The following is a 15792-nucleotide window of genomic DNA, read 5'->3' on the forward strand; positions in this document are numbered from 1 at the left end:
CTTTCTAGCTATTTGACCGGCCCGTGTTACTTAAAGTCGCAGCCTCAGCTTCCTTTTCTGTAAAATGGGACCACTAGTGTCCACTTCACAGGATCTATGAGAGTATTAAATGCAATTGTGCATGTAAATCAGTGGGCATGTAGCATCAACAAACACAGGTACTGTTTGTTGGGGGCTTAATTTGAGGCACTGTGCTGAGCTCCTTGTAGGCACTTTAAAAAAAATGACAAGTTTTTTTCACTCTTTCTAATTTCCTTTTGTTTTCTTATTCTTACCTCCCTAAAGCTTGTGAGAGGTGACAACGTGCTAGCAGCCCTCACTCTCAGCGCCTCCTCAGCCTCGGCGTCCACTGTGGCGGCGTTTGAGGAGCCCTTCAGCTCCCCACGGCACCGTGGGAACCCCTCTCTGGGCTGGCTGAGGCCGGAGCCGCCTCCCTCTGCTTGCAGGGAGGTGTGGAGGAAGAGGCGCAGGTGGGAACCTGGGCTGCGCAAAGCGCTCGCGGGAGTTCCGGCGGGTACCGGCACAGGCGCGGGCTCGGGGGGCCCCCCGCACACTGAGCGTCTGGCCGGCACCGCAGGCCCAGGGCAGTGAGGGGCTTAGCACCCGGGCCAGCAGCTGCAGAGGGTGCCGGCAGGTCAGCACTGCGCTTGAGTTCTCCCCGGGCCTCAGCTGCCTTCCCGTGGGGCAGAGCTCCGGACCTGCAGCCTGTCATGCCTGCCGCCTCCCCCAGACCCCCTCCACCCTCCTCCACCCCCTCTCCATCCCCCACCCCCTCACCCGCCTCCACCCCCCACCCCCCTCCACCCCCCACCCCCCTCCACCCCCCACCCCCCTCCACCCCCCACCCTCCCCCACCCTCCGCGCCCCACAGTGGGCTCCCGCGCGGCCCGAGCCTCCCCAATGAGCACCGCCCCCTGCTCCGCGGTGCTTGGTCCAGTCGACTGCCCAGGGGCTGAGGAGTACGGTTGCATGGCTCAGGACTGGTGGGCAGCTCTGCCTGCAGCCCCGGTGCGGGATCCACTGGGTGAAGCCAGCTGGCCTCCTGAGTCTGGCGGGGACTTGGGAGAGCTTTTATGTCTGGCTGAGAGATTGTAGATACACTAATCAGCACTCTGTGTCTAGCTCAGGGTTTGTAAATACACCAATTGGTACTCTGTATCTAGTTAACTTAGTGGGAACTTGGAGAACTTTTCTGTCTAGCACTCTGTGTCTAGCTCAAGGATTGTAAACACACCAATCAGCACTCTGTGTCTAGCTCTGGGTTTGTAAATACAGCAATCAGTACTCTGCGTCTAGCTCAAGGTTTGTAAGTACACCAATTGGTATTCTGTATCTAGCTAACGTAGTCGGGACTTGGAGAACTTTTCTGTCTAGCTAGAGGATTGTAAATACACCAATCAGCACTCGGTCAAAACGGACCAATCAGCTCTCTGTAAAATAGACCAATCAGCTCTCTGTGAAATGGACCAATCAGCGGGATGTGGGTAGGGCCAGATAAGGGAAGAAAAGCAGGCCGCTCGCGCCAGCCCGCGGCAATCTTCTTGGGTCTCCTTCCATACTTTATTTTTTCACTCTTTACAAATAAATGTTGCTGCTTATTCTTTGGGTCCATGCTGCCTTTATGAGCTGTAACACTAACCTTGACGGTCTGCAGCTTTACTCCTGAAGCCAACGAGACCACGAACCCACCAGGAAGAAGTAACAACTTCAGACGCGCTGCCTTTGAAGAGCTGTAACACTCACCACGAAGGTCTGCAGCTTCGCTCCTGACAGCGAGACCACGAACCTGCCAGAAGGAAGAAGCTCCAGACACATCTGAACGTCTGAAGGAACAAACTCCGGACACACCATTTTCAAGAACTGTAACACTCACCGCGAGGGTCTGCGGCTTCATTCTTGAAGTCAGTGAGACCAAGAACCCACCAATTCCGGACACACTAGGAATATAATGGTAAGTTTATAATTTCATTCTTTCGTTTAGCAAATGTGTATTGAGCAACTATTGTGTGCTAGGCCTGGTTCTAGGTTCTGAGGTCATAGCTCTGAACACAACAAGCAAATATGTATACTAGAGAATTTCAGACCGTTCTCAGTGCGAAGGAAACAAAGGAACAAGGCAGTGTGAGGTGGCAGAGGCATGAGGGATGAGGCAGGGGAGACAATGAAGAAGGGCTACCTTAGGAATGGTGACCGGGAATGAACCTTTAAAGAGAAGGGGACATCAGAAAAGAAACAGGGAAGAGAGAAAACAGCAATAGAAATATAGGAAAACAGAGTTGGAGGCAGAGGGTATGCAAGTGAAGTGAACTTCGTGTGGTTTGAGGAGCAGGAAGAAACTCAGGGTTCCTGGTGCTTGACAAATGAGAGTGATTGTGGAGGAGATGAAGAAAGAGATCGGGTTTTCTAGGACTATGGCAAGAAATTTGAACTTTATTGTAAATGTGACGGGAAGTTTTTGAATATTGGAACCATGCAATTTGATTTATGTTTTCTAAGGAGTATTTATTCGGCTGTTTGAAAGGTACACTGAAGAGGTTAAGGTGGCAAGGGAGCATGCAAAAAAATGAGAGGGCTACTGTGGTACTCCAGGTGAGAGGTGATTGTGGTTTGGCCAAGGCTTCTAGTTAGCTGAGCTGGAGAGAAGAGGATGGATTTGGGATAAGTTTAGGAGAGGAGCTGATAGGATCTATTAGATGGATAAAACATGGGAGCGAAAGAACAGAAGGAATAAAGGATGATTTCAGGCTTTTGACTGAGCATTTGTTGATTGGAAATTCAGGGCTCTCTTAATGTTCCATTGTGTGTTTTAAAAGGGAGCAATTTCTTGTACAAGATGCACTTAGTCCTGTGTATGCTATTGTCAGTGAGAAGCAAGACTGGGCTATAGATTTGTTGGAATTAGAGAAGAGAGGTTGATTACTTCTTGAATCCTCTAGGATTTTTCATTTATGGATACAGTTGTTGAATTACTTTGTATGTTTTGCTTCAGTTATCCCCAACTCTCCCATGTTTCTACTCTACTCCTGGCTCCCACTTCTGCTTCCTCTGCACCTCAGTAGGACAGGAGCAGCCTCCCAGGGTGTGGCAAGTTCATTTGGCTTGGCACAGGCCCTTGACAAAGGGTCTTGCCTTCAGGTGGTGTGACTTCTTGGCTTGGTGAATAGAAAATGCCATCCTAGGCCAGGCGCAGTGGCTGACACCAGTAATTCCAGCACTTTGGGAGGCCGAGGCTGTCGGATCACCTGAGGTTAGGCGTTCGAGACCAGCCTGGCCAACATGATGAATCACCATCTCTACTAAAAATACAAAGATTAACTGGGTGTGGCAGTGCACGTCTATAATCCCGGCTACTCGGGAGGCTGAGGCACGAGAATCACTTGAACCCTGGAGGCGGAGGTTGCAGTGAGCCAAGATGCACTACTGCACTCCATTCTGGGCAGCAGAGCAAGATTCCATCTCAAGAAGTAAACAAACAAAATGTCATCCTGGCTGCCTGTGCTGATACTGAACAAGGCTTGGGGGCTAGAGTAGAGCAGACCCCTACACATGTCTCTTTTCATTTAGGGTCTTTGTAGAAGGGGTGCTGCAGCCATGGGTGATTGGTGGTACTGAAACCCCAGCCTGGCAGCTTTGGGCTGACTCTGTGGGAAGCTGATGTCGACTGTAGAAAGCTTCTCATCTGCAGTGCTTTGACAAGTACTTTCAGAAGTGTTTCTTAATTCTCTGAGCTCTAATTTCCTCATCTGTAAGAGCAGTAATAATTATGGCTTCTTAGAGTTTTTATGAAAATTGACTTAATTTCAGAGGCAGTAAACAGCCCAGGTAAGCTTGGCTTGGAGTGTGGAGTCAGGCCTTTCAATTCCTTTCTGTCTGGAATTTTGGGTTGTGGGACTATGGGAACAAGTTTCTGTCTGTGTCTGTTTCCTTATTCCCAATAAGAGGATAAAAATGGTACCTACTTGTTATGCTTGTGAGAATTGGATGAAATATTTTATGGGAAATGCTTTAAACTGTGACTGGTATTTGATTATAGCACTTAAAAAATAGCTGTTGAGGCCAGATCATGCCTGTAATCCCGGTACTTCGGAAGGCTGAGGCAGGCGGATCATGAGGTCAGGAGATCAAGACCATCTTGGCTAACATGGTGAAACTCCATCTCTACTAAAAATCCAAAAAGTAAAAATAAAAAAAATTAGCCGGGCGTGGTGGTGGGCGCCTGTAGTCCCAGCTACTTGGGAGGCTGAGGCAGGAGAATGGCGTGAACCCAGGAGGCGGAGCTTGCAGTGAGCCAAGATTGTGCCACTGCACTCCAGCCTGGGCGACAGAGCGAGATTCCATCTTAGAAAAAAAAAAAAAATTGCTGTTGATAAAAGAGGCTCTTGACGATGTCTGTTATTTTAAGAAATTACATCCATGAAAAGTACTTTAACAGCATTAAAAAGTTAGTTATTGTGGGGCTGGGTGCGGTGACTCATGCCTGTAATCCCAGCACTTTGGGAGGCCGAGGCAGACAGATCACAAGGTCAGGAGTTCAAGACCATCTTGGCCAACATGATGAAACCCCGTCTCTACTAAAAATACAGAAATCACCTGGGTGTGGTAGTGTGCTCCTGTGGTCTCAGCTACTTGGGAGGCTGAGGCACAAGAATCGCTTGAACCCGGGAAGCAGAGGTTGCAGTGAGCCAAGATCGCGCCACTATACTCCAGCCTGGTGACAGAGTGAGATTTAGTCTAAAAAGAAAGATATTGTGTTAACTTTTTATTACAACCTCCATTATCCTTGCTGATTCTGTTTTCCAGAAATAATTACAGCATTATCACACAGATCTAATCTCTGGTATCTAAATGAGAGGATCACACCCTCAGATGGCAACGGAGTGAGACAGGTCACACAAATAAATGAGGGTGCAAGCTCTGGGATGAAGGGCCCACAGTCAGAATCACATCTGTCTAAATAGGCTATGGCCAACTATTTCAATACCAGCAGTATCACTTGCAGATTCTTTCAGAGAAGTTGGAAATCTGAAATTTTTATTAATAGCTGAGATTTCTGGGTTTATTAATGTTAGCAGTTTAACCAAAGAGTTTAGAAACACCTTGCTGGCTAAAAAAAAAAATATATATATGTTTCAGGGGAGTGGCCTTGACCCACAGACCACCAGTTTAGAAATGCTGATCTAGACTACTGCAGATTAGTTTGTGAAACCAGCCAGAAATAGGATCCAGGAAGGTCAATATACATGGGAGGATGGTTTGAGCACCAGGAAACACTGGAGTGACAGGCTCAGGTGGGTTCTGACAGGATCCTCAGAAGCTGTTCTGGGGCAGGAGAAAGACTGGACTTGGGAGCAAGGAGGATGCTGAAAAGATGAAGCCTGTGACCGAAGGTGACCTGGGCATACTTCACAACCTAATCTAGGGCTGGCCGCAATGCCACAGATGTCTGCACTTTGAATACAGGTTGTTTTTACTTCCTTGGCAATCAGGTTACACAGAGGCAGTATTGTTCAATTCCTATGGCTTCCTGGGACCTGAATTGCACCTGCTGTGCATAGCGATGGCATCATCCATAATTAGGCAATGGCTTGCTTTTGTCTTGAGGCTTCTGTGGGCCTTACCTGATGCAGGGATTCTGGAGGGGAGTGTAAGTGGAAAGACTTTGCTAGAGTCAGGTAATATAATTCGGCACGCTAAAGTGAACTATGGAACAGGTGCACATACAATGCAATAGCTCAGTTTCACTTTTAATGACTTGCATTATCACACAGCTATTTGGTTATCATTTTCATAACTCAACAATCTCAAATTAAGACTTTACTGTACTTATATAATGGTCTTCTATGCATGGGCAGAGACAAGCAAGGTACAAAATTGGGGGAAAATGAAGGCTAAATATGTATTACTAATATTCAAAATGAGAATCAAACATTTATTGTTACTTAAAAGTTATAGGACAATAGCAGTTGATGAGTGGTTCTTAACGGGGGCAATTTTACCACCACCAGGGGACATTAGCAATGTTTGGAGACATTTTTGGTTGTCACAACTGAGGGTAGCGATTGCTACTGGCGTCTGGTCATAGAGACTAGGGATGTTTCAGAACATCCTACAATGCACAGGACAACCCCCTACAATGATCAGGCCCAACATGTCAACAGAGACAAGGTCAAAATAGTTTGAAATATGCAATAGTTTTGAAAGAAAAAAATTCATCTGCGTGTAACTTTAGAAATGATTTAGGGGCGTAAATTAAATTTTTTTTATTTGGAAATTTAGGGGCATAAATTCAAGGCTGCCATGTATATGCACGTAAATTAAAGGGTTAAAGGTGTGCATATGTGTGACTGATTACAGCACATTGCTATCTCTTCATGAACTCTTAGCTGAATTAATCAAACCAACCTACCTCCTCAGATAACAAGAAAACCATTTTCGCTATTAAGGAGATGCTTAATACTGCACGTGGAAGCCCCCCAAAAGATGAATGTGCTGATGATATGCAGAGCAAAAATCATATGAATAGAAAAAACTTGAAGAGCAAAACCTAGGGTCCTTGATCCTTCTGAATGGACCCACCAATTGTGTCATCTCCACCCATTGCTCCCAGTATGTGGTAGCGTTTATCTCCTTTGACATCTTGCTTTACTAACAGATGCTTTAAATATAAAACAAGTTTAAAGACAGGTAAACAGAGGCTGAGGCTTTCATGCAATAGAGTGTGCTGTGGATAAATTATCTGTCAAGTACAGTGTTTACTCAGTTGAGATACCTCTCCACTGAAGATGCAGGCCATTATTTCCTAAAGGGGAGTTCTACCCTGAAGTATAGTCTGAGCTGTTAAGGACAAAGGATAACATAAAAGAACTGAAAAGTTTGGGATATTGAGATAAAATGCTGAATTTCATGAAGCATCTAATAGAAAAGAAGCAAGATTGAGGGTTTTGGGTTTTGCAGTTGTTTTTTCTTTTTGTTTTTTTTGTTTTTGTTTTTGTTTTTGTTTTTTGAGACATTCATATTCTGTCACCCAGGCTGGAGGGCAGTGGTGCTGTAGTGGTGCTATCACTGCAGCCTCTGCATCCTAGGCTCAAACTGTCCTCCCACCTCAGCCTCCCAAGTAGTTGAGACTACAGACACGTGCCACCGCCCCCAGCTAATTAAAATATTTTTTCTTTTGTGGATATGGGGTTCCCCTTTGTTGCTCAGGCTGGTCTTGAATCCCTGGGCTCAAGTGATCCTCCCACCTCAACCCCCAAAGTGCTGAGATTACAGAAATGAACCACTGCACTAAGGCATTTTGATTTTACTGCAAAGGGGCAGGAGTGTGGGGCCTGGTTTTTAAATGAAATCTGCACACAAACTATTAAGGTAGGTTTTCCCGCTTTCCTGTAAACAGTCTCATTATGCAGCCAGGAAAGTCGTATCACCCAAAAGAATCCAACAGAAACCAAAACCCAAACTGGAATATTTACGCGGGTTTTTTTGTTTGTTTGTTTTTTATTTGTCTTGAGACAGAGTCTTGCTCTGTCACCCAGGCTGGAGTACAATGGTGTGATCTTGGCTTACTGCGACCTCTGCTTCCCAAGTTCAAGCGATTCTCCTGCCTTGGACTGCTGAGTAGCTGGGATTACAGGCATGTACCACCATGCCTGGCTAATTTTTGTATTTTTAGTAGAGATGGGGTTTCACCATGTTGTCCAGACTGGTCTCAAACTCCTGACCTCGTGATCCACCTGCCTCGGCCTCCCAAAGTGCCAGAATTACAGGCGTGAGCCACTGCACCCAGCTTTTTTTTTTTTTTTTTTTTTTTTTTTTTTTTTTAAAACAGAGTCTTGCTCTGTCACCCAGGCTGGAGTGCAGTGGTGCGATTTCGGCTCACTGCAACCTCCACCTCCCAGGTTCAAACAATTCTCATGCCTCAGCCTCCCCAGTAGCTAGGATTACAGGTGTGCATCACCACGCCTGGCTAATTTCTGTTTTGTTTGTTCCTTGTTTTTAGTAGAGATGGGGTTTCGCCATGTTGGCCAGACTGGTCTCGGACTCCTGGCCTCAAGTGATCTGCTGGCCTTGGTCTCTCAAAGTGCTGGAATTACAGGTGTGAGCCACTGCGCCCAGCCTACATGGGGTCTTTAAAAAGTCTTAATTGTTAAACTTAACTGTACACATCCTTACGTTTTTTTCCCAAGTTGGTGATCCTCCTCTTTCATAGTTCCCATTATTAAACCTCTTTCTCTCTTTTGATTTCAAACAAAAATAGGAAGGGTTGGTATTTCCTGAGCACTTACCAGATGTTGTTGTAAGCACTCTACACATAGCTAATTTAAGCCTCATCTGTGAAATATATTTTATTAACCAATTTCCAAATGAGGAAACTGAGGCCCAGAGAATGTAAATAATTTGTTTAAAGGACTTTAGCTAGTAAGGGAGGAGTCAAACTTCAAGCGAGGCAATTTAGCCCTAGAATTTGTGACGTATTGTACAGTCTGAAATCAGGATCTAGAATTTTTCTAAGCCACGAGTCAGTTTTGTCATGGGGGGATATTGAGAAAATTGATTTCTTGTTTTTCCTGAGATTCCTTTGAATTATTTCCAGTGAATTATCCTCACTGCCTTTGAAAGAAAGGAGTACAAGTGAAGGAAGGAGTACACGTGATGCCTTTGATGGCTCAGCTGATAGAGTGGAGGACTGTAGTGGATGAGAATGGACTACAGTAAGTCCTCACTTGGCATCGTCAATAGGTTCTTGGAAACTGCAGCTTTTAGCAAAATGATGTATAACAAAACCATTTTGTTCTCATTAATATTATAACAAAATGATGTTATTTGAAGACCTGCAGTTCATCATTTCGCTTAAAGTTGTAGTTTCCAAGAACCTGTTGACGCGGTTAAGTAAGAACTTAACTATACTTAAAAGTTTACGGGTTTGGAGACACTTTGGGGGCAGTCTCTGCAGAGTGGCAAGATGGCAGTGGACAAGGAAATTTATTCACTTTGTGTTGGACGGAAGTGACTTGATTTCTAGTTAAATCTACTAGCTGAGTGATGTTGAGCAAGTCACTTAGTGTCCCCGAGCCTCAGGTTCATCATTTGTAAAGTGAATAACAACACATCTTTGAGTTGTAAGGATTAAGTGATATAATTCAGGTCAAGTGCCTGACACAGTGCCTGGTACAAAGAAAGGGCTCAGTAGAGGATAGTTCTCATTGTTTTGCAGGGAGCTTCGTGGTGGAATTACAGGATGGGGGTGGATTAGCAAGCAAATCTCAGATAAACATTTTGAAACTGTGAAACTAAATTCTGTTTCTGCCAATCTGAAATAAGGTGACCTTGGAAAATGGTTTGGCACTTTGGAAATTTTAATTCATAATGAATTTAATATAATTTATAAAGGAGGCTGGGTGTGATGGTTCACGCCTGTAATCCCAGCACTTTGGGAGGCCAAGGCAGGTGGATTTCTTGAGCTCAAGGAGTTTGAGATAAACCTGTGCAACATGGCAAAACCCTGTCTCTACCCAAAATACAAAAATTAGTTGGGTGTGGTGGCATGCATCTGTGGTCCCAGCTACTTGGGAGGCTGACATGGGAGGATCCCTTGAGTCCAGGAAGTGCAGGCTGTAGTGAGCTGTGATGGCAGTGTGAGATCTGGGTGACAGAGTGAGACCCTGTCTCAAAAAAAAAAAAAGTACAAAGGAAATTTTTATTTGTAAGTTATTTATTATGTAATGTATGAGTCTATAATTATGTAGATATGATTATCTTTATAATTTGTTATGTGGTACATGTCTCACATATAAGAGGTGGGACTTGACTCCGGACCAGATTAAAGACTAGTTAAACATGGAAGAATCACCAAAAGCATCTCTCCATAAGACATGCCTACCAGTGCCATGACAGTTTACCATTGCCATGACAACACGTGGAAGTTACCACCCCTTGCCATGGCAATGACCCGGAAGTTATCTCTCCTTTTCTAGAAATTTGTGAATAATCTGCTGTTTAATTTGCATATAACTAAAAGTGGATATAAATATATCTGCAGAGCTGCCTCTGAGCTGCTACTCTCAACATAACTGCCTACAGGGTAGCCCTGCTCTGTGGAAGCGGTCACTGAGTTGTTAACATTGCCGCCTCAATAAAGCCATTTTCTTCTATCACCAGCTCATTCTTGAATTCTTTCCTGAGCAAAACCAAAAAACCTTCTCAGGCTGAGCCCAAGTTTTGGGGCTCACCTGCCCTGAGACATCACTAGTGATATTTTTTTTTGGTTACATGTAGTAAAACACTTCTATATTACCTCTGTTCTTAAAAGCAAAATTAAGCAAAACCAAACTCAGGAAGAGTAAGCTAGAGACTGGATACCTATTGAGTTAATATTTTGATGTACAGCAAACAGCATTTGCTATTTTTTTGGTACCAAGAAACAAAGTCACACATGGTACGATTTACACACTTGGAAAGGGCTTTGAGGGATTACCTAATTTTTCTTGACACTTTCCTTTTATGGATGAAGGAATGAAAAAGAAAAAGGCATAGTGTGAAAAACGAAGACCAGGTGGTTGGTATGTCACAGGGAACTTGGAAGCAGCAGTGATAATTTTCCCTCCTGGTGGTTTTCCTAAGAGATTACTTTCTAGTTTGGGATTTGGTTAGTCTCAGCTCATTCCCTGTAGAATCAGATCCTGTTAAAATTAGGAAGGATCGCCCCCTAGAGGTCAAAATAAAGAGCGTATACCTACAAAATGGACTAGATTTGGGCAGATGAGGTTCCCCTTCATGAGGATTTTTGGAGCTGAAGAAAACTCTTAATTTGAGAGACGAATTTAAAGTTTTGCAGAGGGGAAGAGACTTTATCACGTGGAAATAATTAGTATAATTCAGGTAATTTGACAGCCCAGCTTACCTTCCTTCTCACGCTTCCCCATGCAGCAGCAAATCTTTAATTTGTCAACCTTTTTCATAAGCAGGAGATTCAAGAGCAATAAATGAAAGAGCAATAATCAGCAGTTGGGGGCATTTCTATTTATTTACTCCCATCACTGCTGCAAGATTGATTGCTTTAACTTTACCATAGTTTGATTAATGCGTCAAGACTGGACAGAGTGTATTGAAATGCTAGTTCCACTAGATTTTGCTTGAACTCTTCTTATACTGTCTGTTTGTGAAAGTCCTGAAGTCAGTTACAGAAATGCATGTAGTTAAGGGTAAGAAAGGCAAGGCCCAAGTTCTGGGAACTTGGACAAAGGACAGGAGAAATACTTTTGAAAATGTAATTATAGCAGTAATTAATAAAACATATTTCTGAATGCCTGAACAGGGTTAAAACTGGCATCTAAATTTAAGCAGGAAATTTTTATTCAAAACTTACTTCATTATGAAAATGGCATGCACTGAAGATATTTGTATTAGTTCACTTGGATCACTGAAAATCTAATGCATTCACTTCAATATTAACAATTTTTTGGTACAGTAAACTAATTTTCAGAGAAATGTGATTTATATCTTGTAAACAAGCTGGAAAGCAAATGTTTCACGTATTGAATCTTTCTATCTATGCAAATACTTGGTAATAGATAAGTAATGGAGCTTTGTAGTCACTGTCACTTAAGTTTCTACTGTTTACCATCAACATGTTTAGAAAACTGCATTCAAGAGGAGAAAAAAAATCACCCTTCTTTTAAGATAGCCTATTTCTTTTCTTTTTTTTCTGAGACAACAGTTTCACTCTTGTTACCCAGGCTAGAGTGCAATGGCGTGATCCGGTTCGCTGCAACCTCCACCTCCTGGGTTCAAGCGATTCTCCTGCCTCAGCCTCCCAAGGAGCTGGGATTATAGGTGTGTGCCACAATGCCCGGCTAATTTTGTATTTTTAGTAGAGATGCAGTTTCACCATGTTGGTCAGGCTGGTCTCGAACTCCTGACCTAAAGTCATCCATCTGCCTTGGCCTCCCAAAGTGCTGGGATTACAGGCATGAGCCACCTCACCTAGCCAAGATAGCGTATTTCTGAATGGTTTTTGGTTCCTGACAGAAAGTGAGCTGAAAGCTGATTGGATCTTAGCTGGCAAGTCTTACAAGATCACAAATTCTAGGAGTAAGGCATAAAATCAGTAAACAAGAGTTACAGCATCCATGAAGTATAAGTCTGAGAGCCTAAAGGCAGGATGTGAAATTGACTTGAAAAATGTGGCACTTGAAACTCAGGACACAGATACACATAACCAGGAGGAAAAGAGTCTTCTTTGGCTAAGCAAAGAAATGGCGGACCACCGACTTGAATTTAACAAGATGCATAGAGGAGTATTTTTTACATCAAGGATTTAGACCTGCATATACTTTTAGGGAACAAGATTTGATTTAATAGCATGTTGTCATTATTTTTTCTCCTTTACATTCCTTAATAGGCCATGTAAATGAAGGACAGTATCACTCAACATTATCCTGGAATTGTTTCTCTTGATACCAAAGAATGTTGGATGAAATGATTATTAACCTGAAATTTGCATATATTATCTTTTTGGTGATAAATTCATGTAGTTTTTGATAAGCATTTGAAATTATAGATATGATGAGTTTTGTTTGACGTAGTTTTTTTTTTTTTTTTTTTTTTGAGACAGAGTCTCGCACTGTCACCCAGGCTCAAGTGCAGTGGTGTGATCTCGGCTCACTGCAAGCTCTGCCTCCTGGGTTCATGTCATTCTCCTGCCTCAGCCTCCCGAGCAGCTGGGACTACAGGCGCCCGCCACCATACCTGGCTCATTTTTTTTTTTTTTTTTTTGTATTTTGAGTAGAGACAGGGTTTTACCGTGTTAGCCAGGATGGCCTTGATCTCCTGACATTGTGATCTGCCCGCCTTGGCCTCCCAAAGTGCTGGGATTACAGGTGTGAGCCACCATGCCCAGCCGATGTAGTTACTTTTGAAAGGATAGTAGTTACAGATATAGTTTATGCGTTTAATACTTATGAAAGGTCTGGGACACATTTTGTGATAAATGGAGCCTAAGAAGCAAATATACATACATGTGTGCGCGCGCAAACACACACACACTACCCATACTGCACATATTTTCTCTAAAACTAATCTCAGTAGCATGTGTGAAATTGGCCAACCAAAGAATGGCTTAAGGTAAAAATGCATAATGTCATAAATGTGCATCCTCCAAACTTTTTATCTTTTACTTTATTTTATAAGGTCCACCTTTGGAGGAATCATAAGGTTCTGAAATCAATAAAAAGTAGGTACATTCTTATGATTAACGTAGTACTCTACCATAATGGATAGCAGCCTTTGCCTCAATCCTGGATACTTAATGTTGCAAAGACCTTGTTCTCGCAGGGCAGACTATAGTCAGACCCAAAGTCTGATACAGTGTGATTTTCCAGTTGCTGGCATTGAGCCCAGTGGTCATCAAGTTGCATTTTCCCCTGAGGTTTGTATTCTGCCAAAATTTGGCTGGAAAATTATTTTCTTGTGGATCTGGTTTTAAAAGACATTCACAGGTAGGTGTAGTGTCTCACGTCTGTAATCCCGGCACTGAGGGAGGCCAGCCAGGGGGATTGCTTGAGACCAGGAGTTTGAGACTAGCCTGGGCAGCATAGTAAGATCCTGTCTCTTAAAAACAACAACAACGACAAAAAACCAAGGTTAGCAGGGCGTGGTGGCTCACACTTGTAGCCCCAGCTACTCCAGAAGCTGAGTCAGGAGGATACTTGAACCCAGGAGATAAAGGATGCAGTGAACTGTGCTGGTGCCACTGCACTCCAGTCTGTGTGACAGAGCGAGTCCTCTGTGATTTAAAAAAAATATTTTTAATTAAAAGAAAAAACTAAAGGACGTTTACAAGAGCAAACAGCCTTGTGCTTGAAGAGCTCTAATTTGATGTCTTACTTCTTACCCCTGCAGTGTGTTTCCTGTCTCTGCTTCTCACAGAGACCAGCCACGCCTGCGTGTCTCCCTTCCTTCCAACCAGATTGATTTAGAGAAAAGCTTTTTGAAAGAAGTCATCGGAATTTCAAGTCAGGCACGATGGCTCACGCCTGTAATCCCAGCACTTCGGGAGGCCAAGGCGGGTGGATCACCTCGAGACCAGCCTGACCAACATGGTGAAACCCCGTGTCTACTAAAAATACAAAACATTAGCTGGGCGTGGCGGCGCACACCTGTAGTCCCAGCTACTCAGGAGGCTGAGGCAGGAGAATCGCTTGAACCTGTGAGGCGGAGGTTGCAGTGAGCCAAGATCGCATCATTGCACTCCAGCCTGGGCAACAAGAGTGAAACTCCATCTCAAAAAAAAAGAGATAAAAACAAAACAAAACAAAAACGGAGTCATATGAATTGCCTTTCCTTATCCCAACTCCCATGGCTGTATCTGGCTCTTTCTGCAGTAGAATATGATGCTTGAAAGGTGGCTTTTAACTCAGGCAGAAAGAATGTGTTCTTGGGCAAGAGAGAGGAAAATGGTCTTTGACATGGTCAGAGAAGCTCTAGAAATCTGTTAGTTTCATCAGCTCTCAGGTTTTCAGAGGTTTATGACTTAGTAAAATAATTCCTAGGCTCTGTAACGTAAGTTTAAAGCAGGTGAAAAATCTTTTTAAATGTTATTTTAGTGGTGGGAACACATGTTGAGGTCAGAAAAGTTTTTGGAAAAATCAATGATCCAGCCAATCTTTAAATGTTATGCCTTGAGAGAGGTGAGGGCCAGGCGTGGTGGATCATGCCTATAATCCCAACACTTTGGGAAGCTGAGGCAGGTGGATTGCTTGACCCCAGGAGTTTGAGACCAGCCTGGGCAACATGAAACCCCATCTCTACAAAAAATACAAAAATAAGCCAGTTATGGTGGTGCATGCCTGTAGTCCCAGATATTCAGGGGGCTAAGACAGGAGGATCACCTGAGCCCAGAAGGTCAAGGCTGCAGTGAGACATGATTGTGCCACTGCACTGCAGCCTGGGCTACAGAATGAGACCCTGTCTCAAAAAAAAAAATAAATAAATAAATAAAAAAAATAGAAACAACAACAAAAAAACTACATGACAGGATCCAGGATCCAATCAGACCAGGCTCCAGCATCACCTCATGGCTGGATCCGTCAGATCACACCTCATTTACCTCATGCTTATAAAACTCAACCCAGCCTTCAGCTCTGGGAGCATTTCCTCTTACCACCTTGTCAGTACAGTCATAACAAACCTTTCTCTGCACAAACCCGTGTTTTGGTGTTTGGCTGTCCATTGAGCGAGGGCAACTGAACTCAGTTTGGATACACATGAGTGTGTCCACATACACATGTTAGCATCAACTACACTGTTCTGGATAACCTGGGGGCAGGCTAGGGTTCAGGCTAACTTGGCAGATTTTTTCATTATAAGGTCAAATAGCAAACATTTTAGGCTTTGCTGGCTACAGACGGTCTCTGTCACATTTTTTGTTGTTATTTTTTGTTTTTTTGTTGTTATTTTTTACAACTCTTTAAAACTTGGATGAACTTCAAAAACATTATGCTAAATGAAAGATACCATACACAAAAGGTCACATATTGTATGATTCAATTGATATGAAATGTCCAGAATAGGTAAGTCCATGGAGACAGCAGATTGGCGGTTGTCAGAAGCTAGGGGAGGAGGAAGGGAGCGACTGTTTAATGGGCTTGATTGTTCTTTCTGAGGTGATGAAATGTTTTGGAACTGGATAGGTGAGATTGCACAACAATGTAAATGTACTAAATGGAATTATTTCACTTAAAACATGGCATTGTTAAATTTAAAATGGTTCGGTTTCTGTGAAATGAACTTCTGTTA

General features: G+C 43.5%; 1 protein-coding gene across 1 annotated transcript; it reads right to left on the minus strand.

Moving 5' to 3' along the window:
* Window positions 1-708: 708 nt before the first annotated feature.
* Window positions 709-2369, minus strand: LOC144333285 (uncharacterized). Its single transcript, XM_077956526.1, has 3 exons — window positions 1640-2369; window positions 870-1081; window positions 709-721 (listed from the first exon to the last, which is right to left on the minus strand). The coding sequence occupies exons 1-3, from the start codon at window positions 1892-1894 to the stop codon at window positions 709-711; spliced, it is 480 nt and encodes a 159-aa protein (XP_077812652.1). The 5' UTR covers window positions 1895-2369.
* Window positions 2370-15792: the final 13423 nt, after the last annotated feature.

The sequence above is a fragment of the Macaca mulatta genome, chromosome 12, assembly GCF_049350105.2.
Source record: "Macaca mulatta isolate MMU2019108-1 chromosome 12, T2T-MMU8v2.0, whole genome shotgun sequence".
NCBI classification, from domain to species: Eukaryota; Metazoa; Chordata; class Mammalia; order Primates; family Cercopithecidae; genus Macaca; species Macaca mulatta.

Excerpts from the sequence above, each read along its gene's own strand:
- LOC144333285 (XM_077956526.1), bottom strand. The coding sequence starts at position 1,894 with ATGAAGCCGCAGACCCTCGCGGTGAGTGTTACAGTTCTTGAAAATGGT. Across the intron at positions 1,082-1,639 it reads TAAAGCTGCAGACCGTCAAG|CCAGACATAAAAGCTCTCCC; the intron begins GTTAGTGTTACA and ends ACAATCTCTCAG.